Source organism: Gorilla gorilla, chromosome 18 (genome assembly GCF_029281585.2).
Source record: "Gorilla gorilla gorilla isolate KB3781 chromosome 18, NHGRI_mGorGor1-v2.1_pri, whole genome shotgun sequence".
NCBI lineage: Eukaryota > Metazoa > Chordata > Mammalia > Primates > Hominidae > Gorilla > Gorilla gorilla.
In genome coordinates this window covers 35,807,522-35,833,153 of record NC_073242.2, presented here as the reverse complement: position 1 = coordinate 35,833,153, position 25,632 = coordinate 35,807,522, and the positions used below count along the sequence as shown (strand labels likewise).

Below are 25,632 nucleotides of genomic sequence, written 5' to 3'. Positions count from 1 at the left end.
TAGGAATGAGGACAATCACGGTTGTTCTGAGGATGCAGGGTTACTCTTCGCAGAGCAGCGCGCCCCGGTTGAGGGCTCGTCAAGCTAAGCAGGCTCCAGGGTGGGCTTCCCGATGCCGACTCTAGCTCCTCTCCCCGCTGGACGCTGTTCTACCTCCTAGCGCTTCTGCTCAGGCCGCGGCCCGGGCGAGGCCCCAGAAAACCCCGGTGCTGGTTAATCCGTCTTGAGTCCGAGCGCGTCCAGTGCGCAACGTGGCCTTCCCATTGGCTCACCCAGTGGGCCGCGCGTCGACGCCGGGGCTCCGGATTGAACGGCGCGCCCAGGTCCCTGCCCCGAGTCAGACGTGGCGCCACCGCCCCCAGCCCGTAGCTCCGGCGCAGCCAATGGCGGCGTCTCCCGGGCGGCAAGCGCGGCCTCCCGCCGCTAGAGGGCGCCGCCGCGGGCGCAACCGAGCCGCCGCCGCCGCCGCCGCTAACCGAGGGAGAGCTGCGAGCGAGCACCCAGGCCCCGCCGCCGCCGCCGCCACCGCCGCCCGCCTGCCGCCGCCCGCCTCCGCCTGCCTTCTGCCGCCGGCCGGCGCGTCGTCCCCACAGGTAGGGGTAGGGGGACGCCGCCGGGGATGAAGGAAACGCGCGCGCGCTTCCGCGTCGTGCTCGCGCGCGGCCGTTAACGGACGGCCGGCTGGCGGGCGGGCGGGGCGGGGCGGGGGAGGGGCGGCGGGGTCTGGGGCCCGCGGACCCGAGAGGACCCTGAGAGGAGCCGGGCCGGGGCCTGTGCGCGCGGAGGGACGGGTGGGCGCGCCGTCCCCTTCCCCCACCGAGAATAACGTGACCCACTTCTGCCTGCCATTCCCTCGGCAAAATGTCTCCTTTTTGGTGATTTCACTAAAAAAAAATTTTTTTTCCGTTATTTCTGCCTGCGCTGGTGATCGCGGGGATCCCGATTCAGCGTCTTGGGCTTGGGGGCGGGAAGGATGCTGGCGGAGAGCTTGGCGCATTAATTTGGGGCTCATCCCTCTTTTTTACCCCCCTTTCTGATTTTTTTATTTTTTTCGCGCGGGGTGCAGCCCTGGGCCGGGCGGGGAGAGGCCTTGGGGTCCGCGGAGGCGGAGGCGGGGGCGCCGCCCGGGAGGACCGGGACCGGGACCTGTCAGTTCCCATTAGCGGGGCTTCCGGTCAGGCCTGGGCAGCAAAGGGGTGGGGCCGCCTGAGGCCCGGCCGGGGCCTCCGAGGTCGAGCCTGAGTCGGGACTGGGTGGATTTGCCAGGAGTTGGGTATTTTCCTGTCCCCGCCTGTCTAGGGATGAAAAGGAGTTGCCCGTGTTCGGTATTGAACCACGAAGGACCTTGCCATGCCCAGTATGGTGGCCACTGACCCCCCGCCGTTTGGGACGATGGAGCCCACGAAATGGGGCCAGTTTGAGTTGCGGTCCCAGCTGTGAAACGTACATCTGATTTTAAAAACTTAGGATGAGAAAGAAAGCAAAAGATGTCATTGGTAATCTTTTATACTTAAATGCATGTTGAGATGTTCATGTTTGGGACAAATTGGATTAACGAAAATAGATCATTAAAATTAATCTTGGCAGGATGCAGTGGCTCATGCCTGTCATCTCAAAACTTTGGGAGGCTGAGGCAGGAGGATCGTTTGAGTGCAGGAGTTCAAGACCAGCCTCAGCAACATAGTGAGACCCCTGTCTCTACAAAAAATACAAAAAATTAACTGGGCGTGGTGGCGCACGCCGGTAGTCAGCTACTCGGGAAGCTGAGGTGGGAGAATCTGCTACTCGGAAGGCTGGGGTGGGAGAATCCCTTGAGCCCAGGAGATTGAGGCTTCGGTGAGCTGAGATTGTGCCTTTGTGCTCCAGCCTGGGACACTGTCTCAAAACAAACAAATAAAAAAACAAAAGTTAATCTCACTGCTTTTCTTTTTCTCTTTTTTTAGTGTGGCTATTTGGAAATTTAAAATGACATATACGGGCCGGGCGGGGTGGCTCAACGTCTGTAATCCCAGCACTTTGGGAGGCCGAGATGTGTGGATCACCTGAGGTCAGGAATTCTGAGACCAGCCTGGCCAACATGGAGAAACCCCGTCTCTAGTAAAAATACAAAAATTAGCCAGGCGTGGTGACAGGCGCCTGTAATCCCAGCTACTGGGGAGGCTGAGGCAGGAGAATCGTTTGAACCGGGAGGCAGAGGTTGCAGTGAGCCGAGACTGTGCCACTGCACTCCTCCCTGGGCAACAGAGCGAGACTCCCTCTCCACATACATGCGTACATACATACATATATACATACAATGACACGTATGGCTTATTTTGTGTAATATGTTTTGTACAATGTTTCGACTGGACAGCGTGCAGCTGGGGCATCTGAATGGGTGGTGGCCCTGAGAAGACATGTCTATCTGCTTATCTTTCCTGCTTCTCTGATGGCATGTGGCCTCCTTCCCTTAAGCTCTCAAAGAATCCACTGCCTCTTCCTTCTCATACTGAGCCAAACTGTTGAACTGAATTGCACAATGGGTCTTGTCCTAGTTTGCAGAATAATTCAAGTTAATGGACAGTATTTTCCCTGTTGAAAAATTTTCCCTATCTGCTGTATGCTGGAGGCTACAAATAGTTGTATGAGGTTTGGCTCAGAATGAGATCATGAGTTATTGAGGCTGAATATTATCAATATTTGTGCGTGTGTGTTTGTGTGTGTGTGTTTATTCTACAAAGAGCCCATTGATTTTCTGCCATCCAAACGAAGTGGAGAATTCCTGCCTTTCTTCATGTTACTGTGACTTTTCATTGGGGGTTTTACACAGACCTACACCCTCTTTCCTTCTCATTCCCCAGATTCTGTCAGTTTTTGCAAATAAGAATGGTGGCTTGTCAGCCACATTGTTCCACAATTCTTACTTTTGACTGATTTTAAAACCTGCCAGTTGGGGTGGGTTAAATTGTCATTGTAAGTGGAAGAGAATCAATTATAGAAACTCTCAACTCCAGGGATGGTGAGAGTGACTGTTGGAAAGTTTTGAGCATTTCAGTAAAGGAAGAAAGAAACAAAAGATGTCTGTATCCTGTTGCCACAGATACCCTAGAAAGGGCTTTCTAGAGACAGTATGATGTGAGCAAACTTTTGTCTTCTGGATAACGTCTTGAAGTGTTCTGTTTTGTTTTGTTTTTTTCTAGTGAAAATATTTTTCTCCAGAATCCTTATGAAAATTACTTAAAGTGTGAGGTGTTGGCAAATCAAGAAGAAATTTTAGATAATTTTTAAGGAGGAGAGAAGTATTAAAGTATTAATCCGGAAGTTTAAAAATTACTGCTAGTGATAACATGTTTTAATTTACATGTACACAAAAGGCATATTAAATGAGGTGATTTTCGTTTATGTAAAGCAACGAGGTTACTTTTTCACAAATAGAAAGCGGGAAGCTTTATGTTTTCTGAAAAGGCCTGAATTTGGAGCAGGACATTAATCTGGCACATTTGGTAAGAAGGTGAGAGTGTGTTGGGGTTACTTGGTTGGGAAGACTTCATCGGCTGGCAGTCTTGGGTACATCATGGTGGTATCAGTGTCCCCAGGCAAATCATTTGTCATGAAGCTTTTACATGAAATATACTTGTTGAGTTCTTCCGTACAGAGGTCATAGATAAGATGAGATGTTCCTGGGAACCACCACTTAGCAGGGCGTGGGTGCCGAGGGAGGCTCTTGGCAGGCGGAGCCTCTTCGCAGAGGGAGGCTCTTCAGGCTCTTCACAGACTTTGTATCTTACTGAATCTGAAATCTGACAGCAATTTCAAAGTGAATAGTTCTGTGGGGGGAAGAACTCCAGCCAAAATGTAACATTACCTTCCTGCTGTTGTTTGGCATACTGTCTCTCATGAAATTTTCCTTTTCAGTAAAAGGGAGAAACTGTTTCATAAAGTATCCAGTAGGAGCTTCAACATTTTTAATGTCTTATCATCTGGGTTTGCAGCCTTCTGAGGCTTGCGTTGTGCCCCAGGTGCTTTTGTAAGTGTTGCAAGAGCCAGTTAATATACTGTTGCCAAATAAGGATGACAATAATGATACTTTAACTACTTCATAGTTGTTGTTTTAAAGCTATTAATATTACACAGACAGGCTTCAGTCTGGGGATAGAATTGAATATGGACTGGAATGTATCATTTTTCCTCCCCCCCACCCCCTTTTTTTTTGAGACAGGATCTTGCTCTGACACCCAGGTTGGAGTATAGTGGCATAGTCATAGTTTGCTGTGACCTCAAACTCCTGGCCTCAAGCAATCCTTCTGCCTCAGTCTCCCGAGTAGCCGGCACTACAGTGTACACCACCATGCCCATTTAATTTTTTAAACATTTTTATAGAGATGGGGTCTCCTATGTTGCCTAGGCTGGTTTCAAACTCCTGGCCTGAAGCGATCCTCCCACCTCAGCCTCCCAAAATGTTGGGATTACAGGCATGAGCCACTGCACCCAGCCAGTAATTTTTCACTTGAAATGTAGGGATACCTTTTTAGGCAAAAGTACAAATGCTGTGCTAGGTGACCTCTGCACTGCATTCACTGGGAGACATTGGTCCTGTGTTAGTGCATCTTGTAAGTAAGGCTGTTTTAATATTATTTGTATTTAAATACATTATGTTCTAGGTGGAGGAGATCCCCTTGAAAGATTTTCCCTGGAGTGATGTCCAGACTCCTGGCCTACTGCATTCCTGTGAAAGCCCTCTGCTTTGTCTGAGTTGCATTAAATGACGTCTGTTGAGCATATCTTTTTGTGTACACATGTGCACATGCATGCGTGTGTTTCTTTCATTTCTCCTGAATGGCTTTAAAGTGCCCACCTGTTCATCAGAGCCATATTTGTCTTTCAGAGCCCAGCCCAGGGCCACCCTAGACAGATGCTCACTCCCCTCCAGGCGTCTTTGGCACTTAATGTGCAGAAGAGCCAGGTGGATAGGCTCTCAGGCTTGGAGCCAGGCTGTCTGCCTTTGAAATCGAGCTCTGCTACTTCCTAGCTGTAATCCTGGGCCAGCTGTGTCACTTATCTGTATTTCAGTTTCTTTATAGTACCTGTCACTTAAGGTTAGCAGGAGGATTAAATGACTTAATACGTATAAAGCATGTAGAACAGTGCCTGGAGTCCAGTAAGAGCTACTATTTCTGTCTCAGTATGTTGCAGTCACATTTCCCTTACCTTGATGTCTTCTGTTAATGTGAGCTAGTTTCTAAAGTTACCATGTAAGGTCAAAAGCTCATGGGTGTGGATTTATTTGACTAGTTACCAACATTGTACTAGACTTTGGGATAATGAGTTTAACCTACCAGGCACTGAGTAAATAGTAAGGGAGTTCTGAAGATCCAGGATACCTTGAGATCTTACATAACTTCAAGATTAGTAACAAATTTTAAATCAGCTGATCCCAGAGAGATGATATTCCAGTTTGTAAGAGTTCAGTTAATTTAATGAAATTCTTATTTAATTGAGTTTCTTGCTTTAAAATGAACTGTTCAAAGTATCTCTCCTTGGGCCAGGCACAGGTCACGCCTGTAATCCCAATACTTTGGGAGGCTAAGGTGGGTGGATTGCTTGAGCCTGGAAGTTTGAGAACAGCCTGGGCAATATAGTGGGACTCTGTCTCTACAAAAAATACAAAAATTATTCAGGTATAGTGGCATGTGCTTGTAGTTCCAGCTACTTGGGAGGCTGAGGTGGGAAGATTGAGCTCTGGAGGTTGAGGCTGCAGTGAGCTATGATTGTGCCACTGTACTGCAGCCTGGGCAACACTGGGAGACACTGTCTCAAAGACAAAACAAAAAAACAAAGTGCCTTCTTCCCTGGAATTCTGTTTTATTTAGGAGGAGAGGGGATCAGTGAAACTTGTCATTGTATATCTTGCGGAATCCCTTATGGTTTCAGGTTTTTTTCTGTCGCTGTCTCCAGCCAGTTCCCACTATATTAATTCACTTCCCACCTTGTTTCCCCAAAGGGTTGGGGGCCGAGCCCCACTATAACCAGCTCTGTTTGCATGCAGTCATTTCCTACTGGGCACCCTCCTTCTTCACGCTTGCTTCTTGTGAATGGTTTTACCAGCTTCTATCTCCTGGGCCTCTGAACTTTGTATGAGGCATTCTCTTTACACTGGGCTGCTTACTTCATTCTTTGTTCAAGTATTTGTTGAGCTGGACCCAGATCTTGTTCTTACAATGAAGCATGAGAAGTACCAGGTACCTGCTGAAGTGAATAAGAGGGGTGAGACTGGGGTGAGGCAGCAATTTAGGGTGGCAAGGGAAGGTACCTAACAGTGTTATTTAAGCCCACTTGTGGATGGATGAAAAGGAGGCAGCTCTGTGAAGAGCTGGGAAGTGTATTTTGGGCAGAGGGAACAACAAACACAGTGACTTAGAAGCATGGAGTGCCTGACTTGTTCTGGGAGCTCTTAAAAAGTCAGTGTGACGGGAACCTCATGTGTGAAGCTGGGGGAGGCAGGAGCTGCGTGGCTTGGGGATGGGGGTCTGCTAGGTCACCGTACGGAGGCAAGGCTTCATCCAGCGTCCCAAGCAACCGCTGAAGGGTCTTAAGCAGAGTGCAAGCATTGGGATGTGTGTGTGTGTGTGTGTGTGTGTGTTTTAAAAATTTATTTTAGACACAGGGTCTTGCTCTGTACCCCAGGCTGGAGTGCAGTGGTGTGATTATAGCTTGCTGAGCCTTGAAGACCTGGGCTTAAGCGATCTTCCTCCCTTAGCCTCTGAGTAGCTGAGACTACATACAAGCAGGTGCCACCAGTCTGGGCTGATTTTTATTTTTATTTTTTACTTGTTTTATTTATCTGTTTATTTTTGAGGCAGAATGTTGCTCTGTGGCCCAGGCTGGAGTGCAGTGGCGCAATCTTGGCTCACTGCAACCTCTGCCTCCTGGGAGAGACCGAGGTGGGCAGATCACCTGAGGTCGGGAGTTCAAGACCAGCTGGACCAACATGGAGAAACCTCATCTCTACTAAAAATACAAAATTAGCCCGGCGTTTTGGCGTGTGCCTGTAATCGCAGCTACTCGGGAGGCTGAGGCAGAAGAATCGCTTGAACCTGGGAGGCGGAGGTTGCAATGAGCCGAGATCGTGCCATTGCACTCCAGCCTGGGCAATAAGAGTGAAACTCCGTCTCAAACAACAACAACAACAACAACAACGACGACGACAACACCTTTGCTGTCAAAAATAACCAAAGTCAAAAGATTGACATCAAATTGGAAAAAATACCAATAACATCAGAAAGGACTATTTTCCTCAACATATAAAGAGCTTCCATAAATAAGTAAAGCTCAGCCTGGAAGAAAAATGAGCAGAGGGTATGAGCAAACAATTCACAGACAAGGAAGTACAGATGATTCTTAAATTTGAAAGAACGCTGAGCCTTGCTAATGATAGATTAAAACAAACATGGCCTCATCACATTGCCACACTGTTTCTCACTTTTTTGGTTCACAAAGATGCACACATTTGATGCCTGGGTGAAGTGGTGAACCAGGAATCCTCTGCATTGTTGATGGGAGAATCATTTGGTGTATTGTGGCAATAGCTGGCAAAATAAACAAATACATATGCCCTTTATCCTTTAGAAATTCTTTTTTTTTTTTTTTTTTTTTTTTTTTTTTTGAGATGAAGTCTCACTCTGTGGTTCAGGTGGAATGCAGTGGCATGATCCTTGCTCGCTGCAGCCTCCACCTCCCGGGTTCCAGCTATTCTCCTGCCTTAGCGTCTCGAGTAGCTGGGATTACAGGTGTATGCCTCCACACCCGGTTAATTTTTGTATTTTTAGTAGAGATGGGGTTTCACCATGTTGGCTAGGCTGGTCTGGAACTCCTGACTTCAAGTGATCTGCCTGCCTCGGCCTCCCAAAGTGCTGGGATTACAGGTGTGAGCCACCATGGCCGGCCTATCCTATAAAAGTTCTTTAAAGGGATACTTAGATGTGTATGAAATGCCCCGTGTACATGGTGACCTTTAAAGATTGGAAACAACCAGAAGGTCCATCACCAGAGGCCTGGTAAAATTATGGTACAACCATATCATAGAACGCTGTGTGTTTTGAAAACGAACACACTGATTAGATACTACATAAAGACAGTGGGGTACAGAACTCACTGGTAGCTCCAGTTTGAATAAAAAAGAACATATGCACGGCCGGGCGCAGTGATTCATGCCTGTTATTCCAGCACTTTGGGAGGCCAAGGCAGGCCGATCACCTGAGGTCAGGAGTTCAAGACCAGCCTGGCCAACATGGTGAAACCCCATCTCTACAAAAATACAAAAATTAGCCAGGCGTGGTGACGTGCGCCTGTAATCCCAGCTACTTGGGAGGCTGAGGCAGTAGAATTGCTTGAACCCAGGAAGCGGAGGCTGGAGATTGTGCCATTGCACTCCAGCCTGGGTGACAGAGCGAGAGTTTGTCTCAAAAAAAAATAAAAACAAACAAACATATACACAGAATACTTTTACCTTTTTATTTTGAAATAATTATAGACTCACAGGAAGTTGCAAAAGTAGTACATAGAGTCCCATGAACCCTTCACCCCCTCTTCCTTCAGTGGTGACATATAACTGTAGCACACTGTCACAACCAGGAAATTGACATTAGTATAATACTGTTAACCAAACTACGGACCTCACTGGGTTTTAAGCAGCACTTGTGTGTGTGTGGTTGTGCGTGCCTGTGTGTGTGTGTGTGTGTGTGTAGTATTATGCAGTTTTATCCCATGCATAAATTCATGTAATCACTCCCATAATCAAGATACAGAATCGTTCTATAGAATATCTTTGTCAGGCCGAGCGTGGTGGCTCACGCCTGTAATCCCAGCACTTTGGGAGGCTGAGGCAGGCAGATCACGAGGTCAGGAGTTCGAGACCAGCCCGACCAACATGGTGAAACCCCATCTCTACTAAAAATACAAAAATTAGCTGGGTGTGGTGGCGCGTACCTGTAATCCCAGCTACTGGGGCGGCTGAGGCAGGATAATCGCTTGAACCCAGGAGGTGGAGGTTGTATTGAGCCGAGATCACGCCACTGCACTCCAGCCTGGGCAACAGAGGGAGACTGCGTCTGAAAAAAAAACAAAAAGAAAGAAAAAAAAGAAAGCAATATATTTGTCGGGACTTTTCTGAGACTGGTAACAGTGGTTGGTGGCCCTCCAGGAGGGCAAACGGGCAGAAGGGCAAATGGGCGGCTAAGTGATAGGATGGGGAGGAGACATTCCTTTTCACTGTCATGTTAAAATGAACAGTTTAGGATGTCTGTGAGACATTCAAACGGAACTGTCAAACAGGCCAGAGGGTCTGCCTGGGGATGGATGTCAGAGTTGTCATGGGGCCCTAGATGAGGGCATTTGACATCTGATGGAGGGAGGACCTCTATGGGAGAGTATGGCTCGGGGAGATCTCAAGAGTGGGTCCTCAGGGCTCTCAAGGTGAGAGGTCTGTGGAGATGGAGCCTCAGCTTGCAGGGGACAGAGTGGCCTGTGAGGTGGGGACAAACCTAGCCAAGGCTGTGAGGTGGAAGTTGAAGGGAGGGGCCCCTGGGAGGGAGTGCTGCTGAGACTAAGTAAGAAAAGAGACTGTTGGGTTAACTTCGTAAAATTCTTTCTTTCTTTAAAATTGAGGCTAGATTTTAACAGGATCCAAAAATAAGATGGTATATTTTTAAACGTCTTTTTCTTTCTTTAAAAAAAGGAGTATGGGGCTGGATGAGGGGGCTCACACCTGTAATCCCTGTGCTTTTTTTTTTTTGTTTGGAAACGAAGTCTTGCTCTTGTCCCCCAGGCTGGAGTGCAATGGCGCGATCTTGGCTCAGTGCAACCTCTGCCTCCTGGGTTCAAACGATTCTCCTGCCTCAGCCTTCTGAGTAGCTGGGATTACAGGCGCCTGCCACCATGCCTGGCTAATGTTTGTATTTTTAGTAGAGACGGGGTTTCACCTTGTTGGCCAGGCTGGTCTCGAACTCCTGACCTCAGGTGATCTGCCCGCCTCGGCCTCCCAAAGTGCTGGGATTACAGACATGAGCCACTGTGCCTGGCCAGTCCCTGTGCTTTTAATCCCTGTGAAATTAAAAAAATTAGCTGAGCATGGTGGCACACTTGTAGTCTCAGCTACTCAGGAGGCTGATGAGGGAGGATCGCTTGAGACCGGAAGTTTAAGGTTGCAATGAGCTGTGATCACACCACTGTACTCTAGCCTGGATGACAGGGTAAGACCTTGTGTCAAAAAAAACCCAAAAAACAACAACAAAAAAAACACACACACACAAAGGGGTGTGTGTTGGGGGGAGATTATTTCACAGGTAAAACTAATCAATGGTGAGGAAAAAAGAAATTACGGTAGTGGTTTGGGGAAGGGGCATGAGGGAACTTTGTAGAGTGACAGTTAATGGTCTATATCTTTTCTTTATTTAAGAGACAAGATCTTGTTCTGTTGCCCAGGTTGGGTTGTAGTGGCGCGGTCAGCAGCTCACTGCAGCCTCCAACTCCTGGGCTTAATCAGTCCTCTTGCCTTAGCCTCCTGAGTAGCTAGGACTACAGGCACGTACCACCACACCAGGCTTATTTTTTTGTAGAGATGGGGTCTCTCCATCTTGCCCAGGCTGGTTTCATACTCCTGGGCTCAAATGATCCTCCTGCCTTGGCTTCCCAAGGTGCTGGTCTATATCCTGATAGGGCTCTGGGTCACATGAGTTTGTCAAAACTCACATTAAGATTTGTGTGTTTTACCTTAAAAAACAAAACTGTAAACAAATATTGATCTCTAGTTAATTATGTGTGTGCTGAGATGTTTAGGTATCTGCAGCTGACTTTGAAATTTATTTAAAAAGTAAGACGGACTGATGAATGAACAGAAGGATGAGCAGATAGATAAAGATGGGCAGTTGTGATCTCACAAAATATTAATTGTAGGTTTGGGCATACAGTATTATAATTGTTTTTAACTTTACTGTGTGTTTGAGAACTTTCAAAATAAAAGTTTTTGGGGAAACTTAAAAAACTACTGAACATGAAATACTCTGTCATATTATATTCAAATATTGCCTGATATTGTGATCCTAGATCTATAAACAGCTAAAGGGGTGTATTTTGTGCATTAAAAACGTCTGTATCCATTTTCCGTTTCCTTTCAATCACTTACTTGTGGTGTCAGCTCTTTGCCACACGCCTTTTATGTATCAGGTTGAGGTTCAAGGTTCTCTAACACTTTCTGGGGAAAATAGCTTTAAGGCTATAAACTTGGCAGATATCACTACCCAGGAGTCCATTCTTAGCCAGCAGATTAACTTTTTGAGTCAACCTCAAACAAATTCCCTACCTTGGCTAGATAGAGGCTGAGAGAAAGGTACATCATTCACTGAACTGTGTGGCCATCGTCCTGGTTTCAGACATCCTTTTCTTTTGTTCCCTCCCTCTGGCCTGACTGCTCTGGCATCCTGAATACTACTCTGGGTTCCTCTGAGCTCTAAAGTTTGAACTCTAAGTAAATTGCCCTGTTTTAGCTAAAACAAACAAAAGCCCGGTGGTCCCTTAAGTCATCTTTCCAAGGAAGGGCTTTCCAAGGAAGTTTTGATACATAAACTTCAAAAATTTGTTTAATTTTTGTACAGAGGTAATTCATTTACGTGGCTCCAAATAAAACAAAAGTTTTGAACACATAGATTGAAAAGACCTCGTCCTACCCCTTTTCCAGCCTCAGTCTTCTAATACTGCTGTAGTCTCCCATGATTCCATCTGGGACTATTTTATGTCTACACAAGCATATGTCAATATATATACCTACCCGTCACTTTAAAAAAATACAAAACGGCCAGGCGCGGTGGCTCACGCCTGTAATCCCAGCACTTTGGGAGGCCTAGGTGAGCAGATCATGAGGTCAGGAGATCGAGACCATCCTGGCTAACACGGTGAAACCCTGTCTCTACTAAAAATACAAAAAAGTAGCTGGGCGTGGTGGCGGGCGCCTGTAGTCCCAGCTACTCGGGAGGCTGAGGCAGGAGAATGGTGCGATGCCGGGAGGCGGAGGTTGCAGTGAGCAGAGATCGTGCCACTGCACTCCAGCCTGCGTGACAAGTGAGACTCTGTCTCAAAAAACAAAACAAAACAAAATGGGTCATATGGATACTTAAATGCCTCATCTTTTTTTTTTTTCCTATAATTTCTTCAGGCATTTCCTTTTTGATAGACACTGGGTTAGTTTTTTTAAAAAAATATTATTTTTGAGACAGGGTCTCACTCTCTTTCCCAGGCGGGAGTGCAGTGGCACAATCGTAGCTCACTACAGCCCTGACCTCATGGGTTCAAGCCATCCTCCTGCCTCCATCATCTGAGTAGCTGGGACTACTGGTACGCACCACCACACCTGGTTACTTTTTTTTTTTTATTTTTTCGAGACAAGGTCTCACTCTGTCACCCAGGCTGGAGTGCACTGGCGTGATTGTAGCTCACTGCAGCCTCGACCTCACAGGCTCTATCAGTCCTCCCAACTCAGCCTCCTGAGTAGCTGGGACTACAGGTGCATGCCACCATGCCTGGCTAATCTTTGTAATTTTTGTTTATTTATTTATTTTGAGATGGAATTTCACTCTTGTTGCCCAGGCTGGAGTGCAGTGGCACCATCTCGGCTCACTGCAACCTCCGCCTCCTGGGTTCAAGCGATTCTCCTGCCCCAGCCTCCGTAGTAGCTGGGATTATAGGCATGTGCCACCACGCCCGGCTAATTTTGTATTTTTAGTAGAGATGGGGTTTCCCCATGTTGACCAGGCTGGTCTGGAACTCCTGACCTCAGGTGATCTGTCCACCTCAGCCTCCCAAAGTGCTGGGATTACAGGCGTGAGCCACCGTGCCCTGCCAATTTTTTTTTTTGAGATGGAATGTCACTCTTGTTGCCCAGGCTGGAGTGCAATGACGTGATCTTGGCTCACTGCAACCTCCGCCTCCCAGGTTCAAGTGATTCTCCTGCCTCAGCCTCCCAAATAGCTGGGATTACAGGCATGCACCACCATGCCCAGCTAATTTTGTATTTTCAGTAGAGGTGGGGTTTCTCCATATTGGTCAGGGTGCTCTGGAACTCCTGACCTTGGGTGATCCACTCGCCTCGGCCTCTCAAAGTGTGGATTACAGGCGCGAGCCACCGCGCCCGGCCTCTTTTAAAATTTTTTATAGAGATAGGGGGTCTCCCTGTGTTGCCCAGGTTGGTGTTGAACTCCTAGGCTCAAGTGATCTTCCTGCCTTTGCCTCCCAAAGTGCTGGGATTACAGGTGTGAGCTACCATGAGTGGCCTGAGTTAATTTAAAAAATCTTTTTCTTTTACAAATAGTGCTTCCTTAAATTATTTTGTACATATAAATTTTTAAAAAACATTTATAAATTAAAAAATATATAAATTTTTTTAAAAAAGCATTTCTATTAAGGACATGGGCCAACATGTCCAAGTAGCTAGAAGGGTGGAATGAGCTTCCATGCCCCTCATCCAGCTGGAACCATTATCCATATTTTTGGCATTCTTGTTTTATTTCCACCCAGCTACCCCCCTTTTGGCTAAACTGTTTTAAAAGCACATTCCAGAAATAGTGCCATTTTACTCTAGTGTCATGGACTTCTTAAACTTCTTATTTTGTAATGTTTCAAACACATACAAAGTCCAGAGAATAGTACTGAAGAATCCCCTGCACTTCTCACCCTCCCCTGGTTATCAGCATTCTGCTGTTTCCTCCCCACCTCACACCCAGCCCCCTCTTTTTTGTTGTTACTGGAGTATTTTAAAGCAAGTCCCCTATGTCATATCCTAAACACTTCAGTAAAGTTACCAACTTTATAGGACAAAAATATTGAGAACTGACGGTGTTTCAAATAAGAAAGGGATTAGCAGCAGTTATCAGCATTTGGGACATTCCAACCCCCATCTCACCCTTATACTTTGAAAAAAATGAGATTTAAAAATAAAACTGTAAATGCCAAGCAATAATGAAACTAAAAAATTTCAGCAGTGTACTTCAAACATGAGTGGAATTTCCCTTCCTGTCACCTGGGTCCAAATACGTGGTTTATGTGTAAGATGTTGTCTTAACTTTAGGTCTCAGTTGTTCTCAACTGGGGCTGATTGTGCTTTCCCCACCCTGACATTTAACAATATCTGGAGACATTTTTGGTTGTGAGTGGGGTTGGGGTGAGGGGCTACAGGCATAGTGGGTAGAGGCAGAAATACTGCCAACATCCTGCAATCACAAGACAAGGAATTAGCCTAGAATGCCAAGCCTGAAGAACTCTAGTTTGGGCCACTGGGAGATGATGTTTTATCTCAGATCTCTTCTCTATGGCTCTCCTTGAACTTGGGGAACTGCTCAGTGAACGTTGATTAGTGGAGGTGGGGCCCAAAAGAATGATACGTGTTGACATTTGCAAGTGTTATATTGAAGATAACATTTTAATATCCAGAAAATTCCAATGGAAGTAACTTTATATCATTATTTTATCTGTTGTATCAACAATAATCATTTTGGAAGTTTGTGGGACAAAATATGTATAAGGTTTAAACTTGGCTTAAAAGGAAGTCAGACTCCCTCGGAGGCAAGCAGATGTGAAACCTTTTTATTTCTGGAGAGCTTCCAGAAGCAAAACAAGGCTGGAACTGTTCTAGGGACAGCTTATGCGTGCGTGTAGACAGGGAAAAACAAAACCTGAAGCCAAAGGAGGGAAGAGGAAAGAAAGGGGAGACATGACTTTTTCCTGGAGACTGCTCAGGAGGGGTATACAAAGTCTGCATAGCCATTCAGCCTTAAAGAATGTGAAAACTGGCCAGGCGCCGTGGCTCACACCTATAATCCCACACTTTGGGAGGCCGAGGTAGGTGGATCACCTGAGGTCACGAGTTCGAGACCAGCTTGACCAGTAAGGTGAAACCCTGTCTCTCCTAAAAATACAAAAATTAGCCAGGCATGGTCGCGGGCGTCTGAGTCCCAGCCACTCAGGAGGCTGAGACAGGAGAATTGCTTGAACCCAGGAGGTGGAGTTTGCAGTGAGCCAAGATCGCGAGATTGCGCCACTGCACTCCAGCCTGGGCAATGGAGCGAGACTCCGTCTCAAAAAAAAAAAAAAAAAAAAAAGAATATGAAAACGGTGTGCTTATGGTGTGCCGGACCACAGGGGAGCCACAAAGATGACTCCTGTACGATCCCTGCTGTCCAGGACCCTGGAGTCAAGTCAGAAATGGATGTGTCCACAGCTGATTGTGTGACAGGGTCTGGATTTATGGGTGTTTTGATTGGAGTCCAGGGGCCCTGGTACCTTATGTGCTTTTTTGCCTTGTTTCTTTCCAGATTGCTCATTTAGAAAGTGGATGTGTGGGATAACATGTCCAGTGTGTCCGAGGAGAGAAGAAAAAGGCAGCAGAACATTAAGGAAGGACTGCAGTTTATACAGTAAGAGCTTCAGAGTTCTTGTGTTCTTGCCGCGTCCTAATTCTTTGGTGTGGATGTATGTTTTGTGGAGAGGAAGAACTCTTTAGTCATGTTTAATAGGTCCAGTTAATTTGGGTTAGAAACTCCATATTCTAGCAATTTTTTTTTCTCTTGTCCATTTGAACATTCTTGCATTCGGAAGCAAGTGTTACTTTTGCTGGCTTTTAGGGCTACAATTGTTAGTCTCCCCCAAAACGTTAGACTGAGAAATTTGAATTTGTTCTATGAACAGTGCTGCTGAGTGGAAAGTGACTGAAAATGAACATCTGGCGGCACAGAGGGCTTCTGTGATCAGACGTGTCTGTTCAGAAGCTCAGTGTTTAATTGGACTTCTTGAAGCATGTCAATGATGAGACAGCTGTGGTTTGGATGGACATGTCCGGGCAGAAGGGCCTCTTTGTTCCTTCCTGGGAAGGAGACATTCTCTCTATACTGCAGTAAATTGGATCAAATATTGTTAGTGGCTCTGTACTATTTTTAACCTCTTTTTTGGCAGTTGAAGAATTAGGATTTTTAAAAAATAGAAGTAGGTTTGAAAGTAAAGTGTTGTACTTAAAAAATACTAAGGAATAGTATGTGTGTATATATATATATATATATATATATACACACACACACACACACACACACACACACATATATATGTGTATGTATTTTTTTTTCCGTAACTGTAGTCATCTGTGAATAATGGTAGTAAAGGAGGAGGAAGTCTTTGAAATATGCCTTGAACCAGTGGCAAGCTAATGGAACCACAGATTTAAGATGACTTCTGGCTGAACAGGTCCCGATAAGGAGCTTGATAATTACAGTTAATTTGTTTCTTCTTCTTAGGTCACCGCTGTCATATCCAGGAACACAGGAGCAATATGCGGTAATGACTCCGGGAAGGTCTGCTTGAAAGCTCTGCAAGTGGCTTGTGAACTGTAATTTGTAGCAGGGGTTGGCAAATGATGGCCTTGTGGGCCCAATCTGGCCTGCTGTCCTTTTATTTTATTTTTTTGCCAATAAAGCTTTATTGGAACACAGCCACACTCATTTGTTTATGTATTATCTGTGGCTGCTTTTGCAACATATGGTAGTTTTGACAGAGACCATATGGCCCATGGAGCCTAAAACATGTACTGTCTGGGCATTTGCAGAAAAAGTTTGCCAACCCCTTCTATATAGGACTTTCTTTTTCTTTTTCTTTTTCTTTTGCTTTTTTTGCATACTTGCACAGTTGCCCTGTATTTTCTTTCCTCTATTAGGGTGGTTTTGAATTAATTTATCTTTTGAGCCACTTGAAAATTACTTCTCATGTCATTGAAAATAAGTGGGACAGAATTTATTGAGAAAGAGTGTGTGGAACATTTTTTTCTGTTAGGAGATGTTCTGACAGCAGCTAAGGGGGACTGGATACCAAGAGGGAAGAACTAGTGATCTGCTGTTTAGGAACAGGGAGAAAGCCCAGTTTATTGGGACTTTGACTGCAGACTCTTGTCTCTACTAACTGTTGGTTCACCTGTGTTTTTTTTCCTCTGAGGGTTTTGAGGCTTCTAAATGTCACTTTCTTGCTGCCTCTCTCCTTCCTCCCCTTTTCTTCTCTCTTGTTCCTTAGCTCTCTACAAACAGATTTGGAATAAAAAAGTATTAGAGCCAGAAATAAACTGTAACAGTTGTTTCATTTTGCACATGTGGAACTGGGGTCTAAAGATGTTAAGTGGCATGTCACGAGTTTTGTTAATAGTTGATCCGTCCAGTCTTTTAAAATAATTTAATCAGCTTAGACAGGAATTCATAAAATGAGACAAAACAAGTTGAATATTTTTCTGATCTTGTGATGAAAAAGAGCTTTTAAAATACTAAATTATGGCCAGGAGTGGTGGCTCACACCTGTAATCCCAGCATTTTCGGAGGCTGAAGCAGGCGGATCACTTGAGACCAGGAGTTTGAGACCAGGAGTTTGAGACCAGCCTGGGCAACATGGCGAAACCCTGTCTCTACTAAAAATACAAAAATTAGCTGAGTGTGGTGGCAGGTGCCTGTAATCCCAGCTACTCGGGAGGCTAAGACGTGAGAATCACTTGAACTCAGGAGGTGAAGTCGCAGAGAGCCGAGATCGTGCCACTGCACTCCAGCCTGGGTGCCAGAGTGAGACTCTGTCTCAAAAAAAAAAAAAAAGAAAAAAAAGAACTAAACTAAAGCGTGATAGAAATAATGAAGGAAAATGACAAACTTTTATACATGCTAAAAGAATGTGTATACTTACTTGATAAGAAACAAGTTTAACATCCCCCTCCCCCCAAATCAGTAAATGACCTGAGCAATTTACAGAAAAAGAAATACAAGGGGTCCATAAAAATGTGGAATAGTTCAACTTCACTGGTAAAGACATGCAAATACAAAGAGGATACCATTAAAAAAACAAACAAACACAAAACGATACCATTTTCCACCTAGAAATTGGTAGATTTTACATATATGTGCACGGGTACCCACACACGTGTACACACACACACACTACCTAGTGTATATGGGTGCTATAAAGTAAACCACTAGAAACATTTTTCATCATGGCCTTTTTGGAAGGCAATTTGGAAATACTGCTCAAAAGCCTTAAACTATTCATTCTCTTTGACTTGGGGCTTCCACATAGTTTTTCTAGTGGGCACAGAATTGGAGATGTGAACAAATATTTATAAGGTACTTTGCTGCATTTTTCTTAATAGTGAGAAATTGAATTTCCCCTTGAAAAGCAAGCAAGATTCAATCCCTAGCTGAGATAGCAGTGACTTGGGCTGCATCTCACAATTTCTTAGAGCAATGCTGCTGTTCTGTCACATTGTTTCCTGTGAAGTTTTAGGTATAAAAATTAAAATTTACTTATACCATATCTTGTTTGATAAAAGGCTTCAAGTGGTAACTTTCTTTTTTTTAGGTATATTTGCGTGCTCTCGTGAGAAATCTTTTTAATGAAGGAAATGACGTTTATCGGGAACGTGATTGGAACAACTCGATAAGCCAGTACACGGAAGCTTTGAATATAGCTGATTATGCAAAATCTGAAGAAATTTTAATCCCCAAAGAAATAATTGAAAAACTATATATAAATCGTATTGCCTGCTATTCTAATATGGTGAGTTGTAATTTTTAAAATGATGTTTCTAGAGTGAAAAGAATTTTTTCAATGACTTAGTACATTAATAAAAAGTCAATTTCTTAAGTTTTTAAGAAAGTCATATTACCTGCTTTTGGAGTGGCTTGAGGCTTTTAAAAATTAGCTTTGGATTGGCCGGGCATGGTGGCTCACGCCTGTAATCCCAGCACTTTGGGAGGCCAAGGTGGGTGGATCATGAGGTTAGGAGTTTGAGACCAGCCTGGCCAATACGGTGAAACCCCCGTCTCTACTAAAAATAAAAAAATTAACTGGGCATGGTGGCGTGTGCATGTAGTCCCAGCTGCCCGGGAGGCTGAGGCAGGAGAATCGCTTGAACCCGGGAGGCGAAGCTTGCAGTGAGCCGAGATTGTGCCACTGCACTCCAGCCTGGGCGACAGAGCAAGACTCCGTCTCAAAAAATAAAATAAAATAAAATAAAAAAATAAAAATTAGCTTTGGACAAAAGGTTAGGGATTTAAGAAATAATTTGTTTCTTAGTTATTGCTCCTTGATGATTCCCATTTGAGTATGGCTTTCGAAGGTGTGTCTGCTTATAAAAAAGTCATCCAGGGAAGATACAGGTCTTCACAGGTCAGTGTGTCTTTCAGGTATCCGTGTTCACAGTTAACATCTTAGTCAAGATCCAGTTGATCTTGTAAAACACTCTTGGTAAAAAACACTCTTAGGAGTGTTTTTTTTTTTTTTTTTTTGAGACAGTGTCTCGCTCTGTCACCCAGGCTGGAGTGCAGTGGCACGATCTCGGCTCACTGCAACCTCCGCCTCCTGGGCTCAAGCAATTTTCCTGCCTCGGCCTCCCGAGTAGCTGGGACTACAAGCGCATGCCGCCGTGCCCAGCAAATTTTTTGTATTTTATTAGAGACGGGGTTTCACTGTGTTGCCCAGGCTGTTCTCGAACTCCTGAATTCAGGCAATCTGCCCGCCTCGGCCTCCCAAAGTGCTAGGATTACAGGCGTGAGCCACCGTGCCTGGCGAGTGTTTTTTTAAATCACGAAATAGTAATTAGTCTTCAAAGGAATTCACACTAGATTTTCACATTTTTAAGCTTAAAAGCTTTTGAAGTGCTTTTTTTTCCTTTTAAAACTTTTTTTTTTTTTTTTTTTTGAGACAAGAGTTTCACTCTTATTGCCCAGGCTGGAGTGCAATGGCACAATCTCGGCTCACTGTAACCTCCGCCTCCCGGGTTCAAGAGATTCTCCTGCCTCAGCTTCCCGAGTAGCTGAGATTACAGGCATGTACCACCACACCTGGCTAATTTTGTATTTTTAGTAGAGACGGGGTGTCTCCATGTTGGTCAGGCTGTTCTCGAACTCCTGACCTCAGGTGATCTGCCCGCCTCAGCCTCCCAAAGTGCTGGGATTACAGGCATGAGCCACCACGCCGCCACCTTTTTAAAATTTTTGAGATGGAGTCTCACTCTGTTGCCCAGGCTGTAATGCAGTGGCACAATCTCGGCTTACTGTATCCTCTGTCTCCTGGGTTCAAGTGATTTTCCTGCTTCAGCCTCCCGAGTAGCTGGGATTATAGGCACCCGCCACCACGCCTGGCTAATTTTTGTATTTTTAGTAGAGATGGGGTTTTTACCATGTTGGCCAGGCTGGTCTCGAACTCCTGACCTCAGGTGATCCACCCACCTCGGCCTCCCAAAGTGCTGGGACTACAGCTGTGAGCCGCTGTGCCCAACCCGAAGTGCTTTTAATTTTCACTGTGGATACTCAGTAAAATATAACCATGAATTTAAGAAAAATATCCGTGTTGTCACCTAGCTCTTTGTTAAAGAGCATTCATTGTTTATTTATTTTGTTTTGGGTAATATATTCCTTATCAGTTAGCTGTTTGGAGTTACATTTCTGTTTGACATCTTAATGTGCTCCAGAAAAGGGTAACAACAGAGGAGTGAATAGGAGAGGGACACATGGGGACATCAGTTAGGTCTGGAAAGCTTTATTTCTTGAAGATCTGGGGACTTTCTGACCAAATATTAGCATTTGTCTGACCTGGATGGTGAGTACATGGGTATTCATGATATTCTTTCTACTTTTTTGTATTTGAAATTTCATAAAATAATTTTAAAAATAAAAGTAATACTGCTAACTTGGAGTTTAGAGGGAGGGTAATAGGATGGGGTATTAATTTGTTTTTATTACAGGAAGGCCTCAGTGCAAGAAATGAATTGTTTGATTGCTGACTTTATTCTTTGGTCTTACACACCAGGGTTTCCATGATAAAGTTTTGGAGGACTGCAATATAGTCCTCAGTTTAAATGCCAGTAACTGCAAAGCTCTGTATCGGAAATCTAAGGCTTTAAGTGATTTAGGAAGATACAAAAAGGCTTACGATGCTGTAGCAAAGTGCTCCTTAGCAGTGCCTCAGGTATGGAATTTATAGTTTATTTGTTTACATCGTAACCATTTACATCATAATAAATGGCATTTAAAGAGTTAAATTTTCCAGTCATCCATCAACCTGCTTCAGTTGGGTATAATTGCTAATGAAGCAGGTGTCTTGATGGGAAACTTCCCTGTTTTGTCTATTCTTCTTCACCATTAGTAAATATAACCCTGTTAATTATACATATTTATTTTTTTCAGGATGAGCATGTAATAAAACTAACTCAAGAACTAGCTCAGAAATTGGGATTTAAAATAAGAAAAGCGTATGTCAGAGCTGAGGTAAGCTGGAGTTCTCTGCATAAGGTGTTTTCATTTTGTTTTAGAACTTGGAGTCAGTTCTGTTTTTAAATTAGTGTCTTTATTTTATTTCAGCTCTCATTAAAATCAGTTCCTGGGGATGGGGCTACCAAGGTAAAGTTACTTTTTCTGTCAAAATTATATTTTTTTTTTTAAAGGGAAGGATGGGAGCAATTCTACTTTTAGTATTTTTGGTGTGTGTTTATTTTTGGAACCTTTTTAATTCCTCAAACACGTAATTGGCAATACCCTCCTGTCACTTTATTTATTTTTTTGAGACAGAGTCTTGTTCTGTTGCCCAGGCTGGAGTTCAGTGTCCTGATCTTCGCTCACTGCAACCTCCACCTCCTGGGCTCAAGTGATCCTCCCACCTCAGCCTCCCAAGTAGCTGGGAGGACCACAGGCACACACCACCATGCCTGGCAAATTTTTGTATTTTTTGTAGCGATGGGGTTTCACCATGTTGCCCAGGCTGGCCTCAAACTCCTGAGCTCAAGTGTTCCTCCTGCCTTGGCCTCCCACCAAATGCTGGGATTACAGGCGTGAGCCATCTCTTCTGGCCACTTCTAGTCACTTTACAAAAGAACATCTACAACTCAAGTAATATATTTTAGCTGTAACCAGCATTTCCTGAATGCTCCAGTGGGGCATTTTATAGGATGTTAATAGATGTTAGGTTTCAGTGCAATAAGAGTGGTTCAGGGCCAAATACTAGTTTTGGGAGTCATTTGTGATAAAATTAACAAAGGGTTTTTTTTTGTTTTTGTTTTTAATTTTAAAATTAAAATTTTCTTGGGGCTAATAGGATGCTAATGGCTATTGTGAGTTGGGCAATGAATGGTGGCCAAAGTAGTCCCTGTTATTCTTCTGAATAGCCTTTGAGAAATGCTGGTCCACGAGAAATAAGTGGCAGCACTGCTAGACCAGCACCTCACCTAACACCACATGTATACAGGTTTGTGTGTTCCATTCATTTCTTGGATCTTAATTGGGAGTTGAATTTCTGTGGAAACCTGCATTGTTCTCTTAGGGTGAGTTTTTTTCTTTTTTTCTTTTTTTTTCCAAGACAGAGTCTCGCTCTGTCCCCTAGGCTGGAGTGCAGTGGCGCTATCTCAGCTCACTGCAGCCTCCACCTCCCGGGTTCAAGCAGTTCTCTTGCCTCAGCCTCCTGAGTAGCTGGGATTACAGATGCCTGCCACCATGCCTGGCTAATTTTTGTATTTTTAGTAGAGACGGGGTTTCACCATGTTGGCCAGGCTGGTCTCAAACTCCTGACCTCGTGATCTGCCTGTCTCGGCCTCCCCAGGTGCTGGGATTATAGGCGTGAGCCACTGTGCCCGGCCTAGGGTGAGTTTTACTGATTGTTCTATGGCTTAGAGTCCTGAAAATATTATGACCCATTGTTTGGTTTAATTTCTAGGCTTTGAACCATTCTGTGGAAGATATTGAGCCAGGTATGTTTTCACATATCATCTTAACAATTTGAATAGTGCCAGCTTTGTACCTGATGTCTTTGTATGTGATGTATTGTCAAATAATATCGCTGTGTGGTTATATTCATATTAATGTATTAATATGAAAGTGAAAATGATTTCCAATGCTCCCTTTGTGCCTTTGGATGTGCCAGTGAGTGACTGAAAAGTGTTGGATGTTAGTAAGCAATCACTGACACCCCCTGTGGCCTTGCCACTGTCTGATAGCTGTGCCCAAAAAGAGGTACAGGCATTTTGTGAAAGAAGGATAAGTTTTCACACGTGACTGTATCTGTTTGGAATTGCTTTACTATACTGTCAATTTTATTATTTTTATAATTGCCTTCATATTTTCATCTTTGTATGTCTATTATTGGGGATTAATGGTACTATTATGTAAGTACGATGAAAGTGACTGAGTACATTTCCATCTGTGTTACAGATTTATTAACTCCAAGGCAAGAAGCAGTTCCTGTCGTCTCTTTACCCGCACCCAGTTTTTCTCATGAAGTTGGAAGTGAGCTGGCCTCAGTTCCTGTTATGCCCTTAACTTCTATTTTGCCACTACAAGTGGAAGAGAGTGCTCTGCCATCTGCAGTGCTGGCAAATGGAGGAAAGATGCCCTTCACTATGCCAGAAGCTTTTCTAGATGATGGAGATATGGTCCTTGGAGATGAACTAGATGACTTGCTTGATTCTGCACCTGAAACTAATGAAACTGTTATGGTAAATTTCAGTATTACTCAAGTTTTTTCTGAAGACAGAGTTAACTTTTTAAAAATTGTAATATAACTTGATAGACTTTTTCAGTATTGTGTATAGGCTGAATTTGGGTTTTTTTTTAACTTTGAAAGTTACTTTTTTTCTTCTCTACTGAAACTGGTTAATTTGATCATTTTGAAATAAAAAAAGAATGCTATCTAGTAATTAGCCAATTTTTTTCCAATTCATATTGGGATCTCATATTATGGAAAGGGCAAAGATAACATTCTGATAAAAAATAGGCATTTGATATTTAAGAAAAAATGAATTATATAGATTAAAGACTTCTTATTCTTTTTATTTATTTATTTTTTTTTTGAGACGGAGTGTTGCTCTGTTGCCCAGGCTGGAGTGCAGTGGCGCAGTCTTGGCTCACTGTAAGCTCCGCCTCCTGGGTTCACACCATTCTCCTGCCTCAGCTTCCTGAGTAGCTGGGACTACAGGCGCCCGCCACCACGCCTGGCTAATTTTTTTGTATTTTTAGTAGAGATGGGGTTTCACTGCCTTAGCCAGAATGGTCTTGATCTCCTGACCTCGTGATCCACCCGCCTCGGCCTCCCAAAGTGCTGGGATTACAAGCGTGAGCCACCATGCCCGGCCTCAGGACTTCTTATTCTTAAAGATAATCCTCTAGCAACCACATACTTTAAAGCGGGGTTCAGCCAACTGTAGCCCACAGGCTAAATCTGGCCTATTACCTGTTTTTGTATGGCTTGCAAACTAAGAATATTTTTTACAATTCTTAAATGGTTGAGAGAAGAACAAAAAAGAGAATAATATTTTGTGACATATGGAGATTATATGAAACTAGCCTGGGTAACCATAGCAAGGGCACATCTCTACAAAAAATTAAAAACAGCCTGGCATGGTGGTGCGTGCCTGTGGTCCCACTGCTTGGAAGGCTGAGGGTAGAGGATCACTTGCGCCCAGGAGGTTGAGGCTGCAGTGAGCACTGATTGTGTCGTGCACTCTAGCCTGGGCAACACAGCGAGACCCTGTCTCAATCAGTCAATCAATAAAATTATATGACATTCCAATTTCTGGGTCCGTAAGTAAAGTTTTACTGGAACACATCAGTGACTATTCATTTTATGTGCTGTCTGTGGCTGCTTTTGCACTGCAACAGCATAGTTGAGTCCTTGCAACAGGGACCGTGTGGCCTACAGAGCCTAAAATACTTAGTGTCCATCCCTGTATAGAAAGCCTTTTCTGCTGGGTGCAGTGGCGCACACCTGTAATCACAGCACTTTGGGAGGCTGAGGCAGGCAGATCAGCAGGAGTTCGAGACCAGCCTAGCCAGTATGGCAAAACCCTGCCTCTACCAAAAATCACAAAAATTAGCTGGGCATGGTGGTGCATATCTGTAATCGCAGCTACTTGGGTGGCTGAGGCAAGAGAATCACTTGAGCCCGGGAGGTGGAGATTGCAGTGAACCAAGATCATGCCACTGCACTCCACCCTGGGTGACAGATCAAGACTCTGTCTCAAAAAAAAAAAAAAAAAGACTTCTCTGACCCCTCCCATAAAGTAAAATAAATCAGTAGCAGCAGTGGTAGTATGATGGTGATGATAGGGAGAAATTCCGAGCTGTTTTCCAGGGGTGGTGTAATAGATGGTGTCAGTGTGCAAAAGACTGACAGAGCTGGCTTTGATTCTTACCAGCTTTGTGATACTGGGCAAGTTACTTCATCATAGTACATCATTTTCCTCATCTATATGATGGTGATCACAGTAGGATGTATCTGAGAGAGCTGTTTTAAGAACCAAATAGATAGCATATGATACCATAACGTAAGGTGCGTGGAAGCTCTCAGTGAGTTGCAGCTTTGATGGGGCCTGGGGAAGTTAGAGTTGTATGTTCTTGTCCAGTTGTAAGTTCACACCTCCAGAGAGGTTGTCTCAATCTTCATGGGCTTCTCCAGCTCCTGTCTCTGGATCACCTATCCTCCTGCTACACCACATATATCCCACAATTCCTCTTTAATGGTGCAAATTCTCTTTTTTTTTTTGAGACGGAGTCTCACTCTGTCGCCCAGGCTGGTGTGCAGTGGTGCGATCTTGGCTCACTGCAACCTCCA

At 44.4% G+C, this 25,632-nt stretch overlaps 1 protein-coding gene across 3 annotated transcripts in view; it reads left to right on the top strand.

Moving 5' to 3' along the window:
- Positions 1 to 396: 396 nt before the first annotated feature.
- LOC115932749 (zinc finger CCCH domain-containing protein 7A) overlaps positions 397 to 25,632 on the top strand; it is a 47,659-nt gene continuing 22,423 nt past the window's right edge. The window contains exons 1-10 of one of the 3 annotated variants that reach the window (XM_055365877.2): positions 428 to 593; positions 1,300 to 1,496; positions 15,336 to 15,437; positions 16,308 to 16,347; positions 18,394 to 18,591; positions 20,845 to 21,003; positions 21,222 to 21,302; positions 21,396 to 21,434; positions 22,741 to 22,774; positions 23,235 to 23,518. In XM_055365877.2, the coding sequence (XP_055221852.1) occupies positions 15,370 to 15,437; positions 16,308 to 16,347; positions 18,394 to 18,591; positions 20,845 to 21,003; positions 21,222 to 21,302; positions 21,396 to 21,434; positions 22,741 to 22,774; positions 23,235 to 23,518 (903 nt within the window). In that variant the 5' untranslated portion in view covers positions 428 to 593; positions 1,300 to 1,496; positions 15,336 to 15,369. Of the gene's footprint in view, positions 594 to 775; positions 876 to 1,299; positions 1,497 to 15,335; positions 15,438 to 16,307; positions 16,348 to 18,393; positions 18,592 to 20,844; positions 21,004 to 21,221; positions 21,303 to 21,395; positions 21,435 to 22,740; positions 22,775 to 23,234; positions 23,519 to 25,632 lie in introns of those variants that run through there. The other 2 variants (XM_063699656.1, XM_055365875.2) reach the window with 2 other exon arrangements.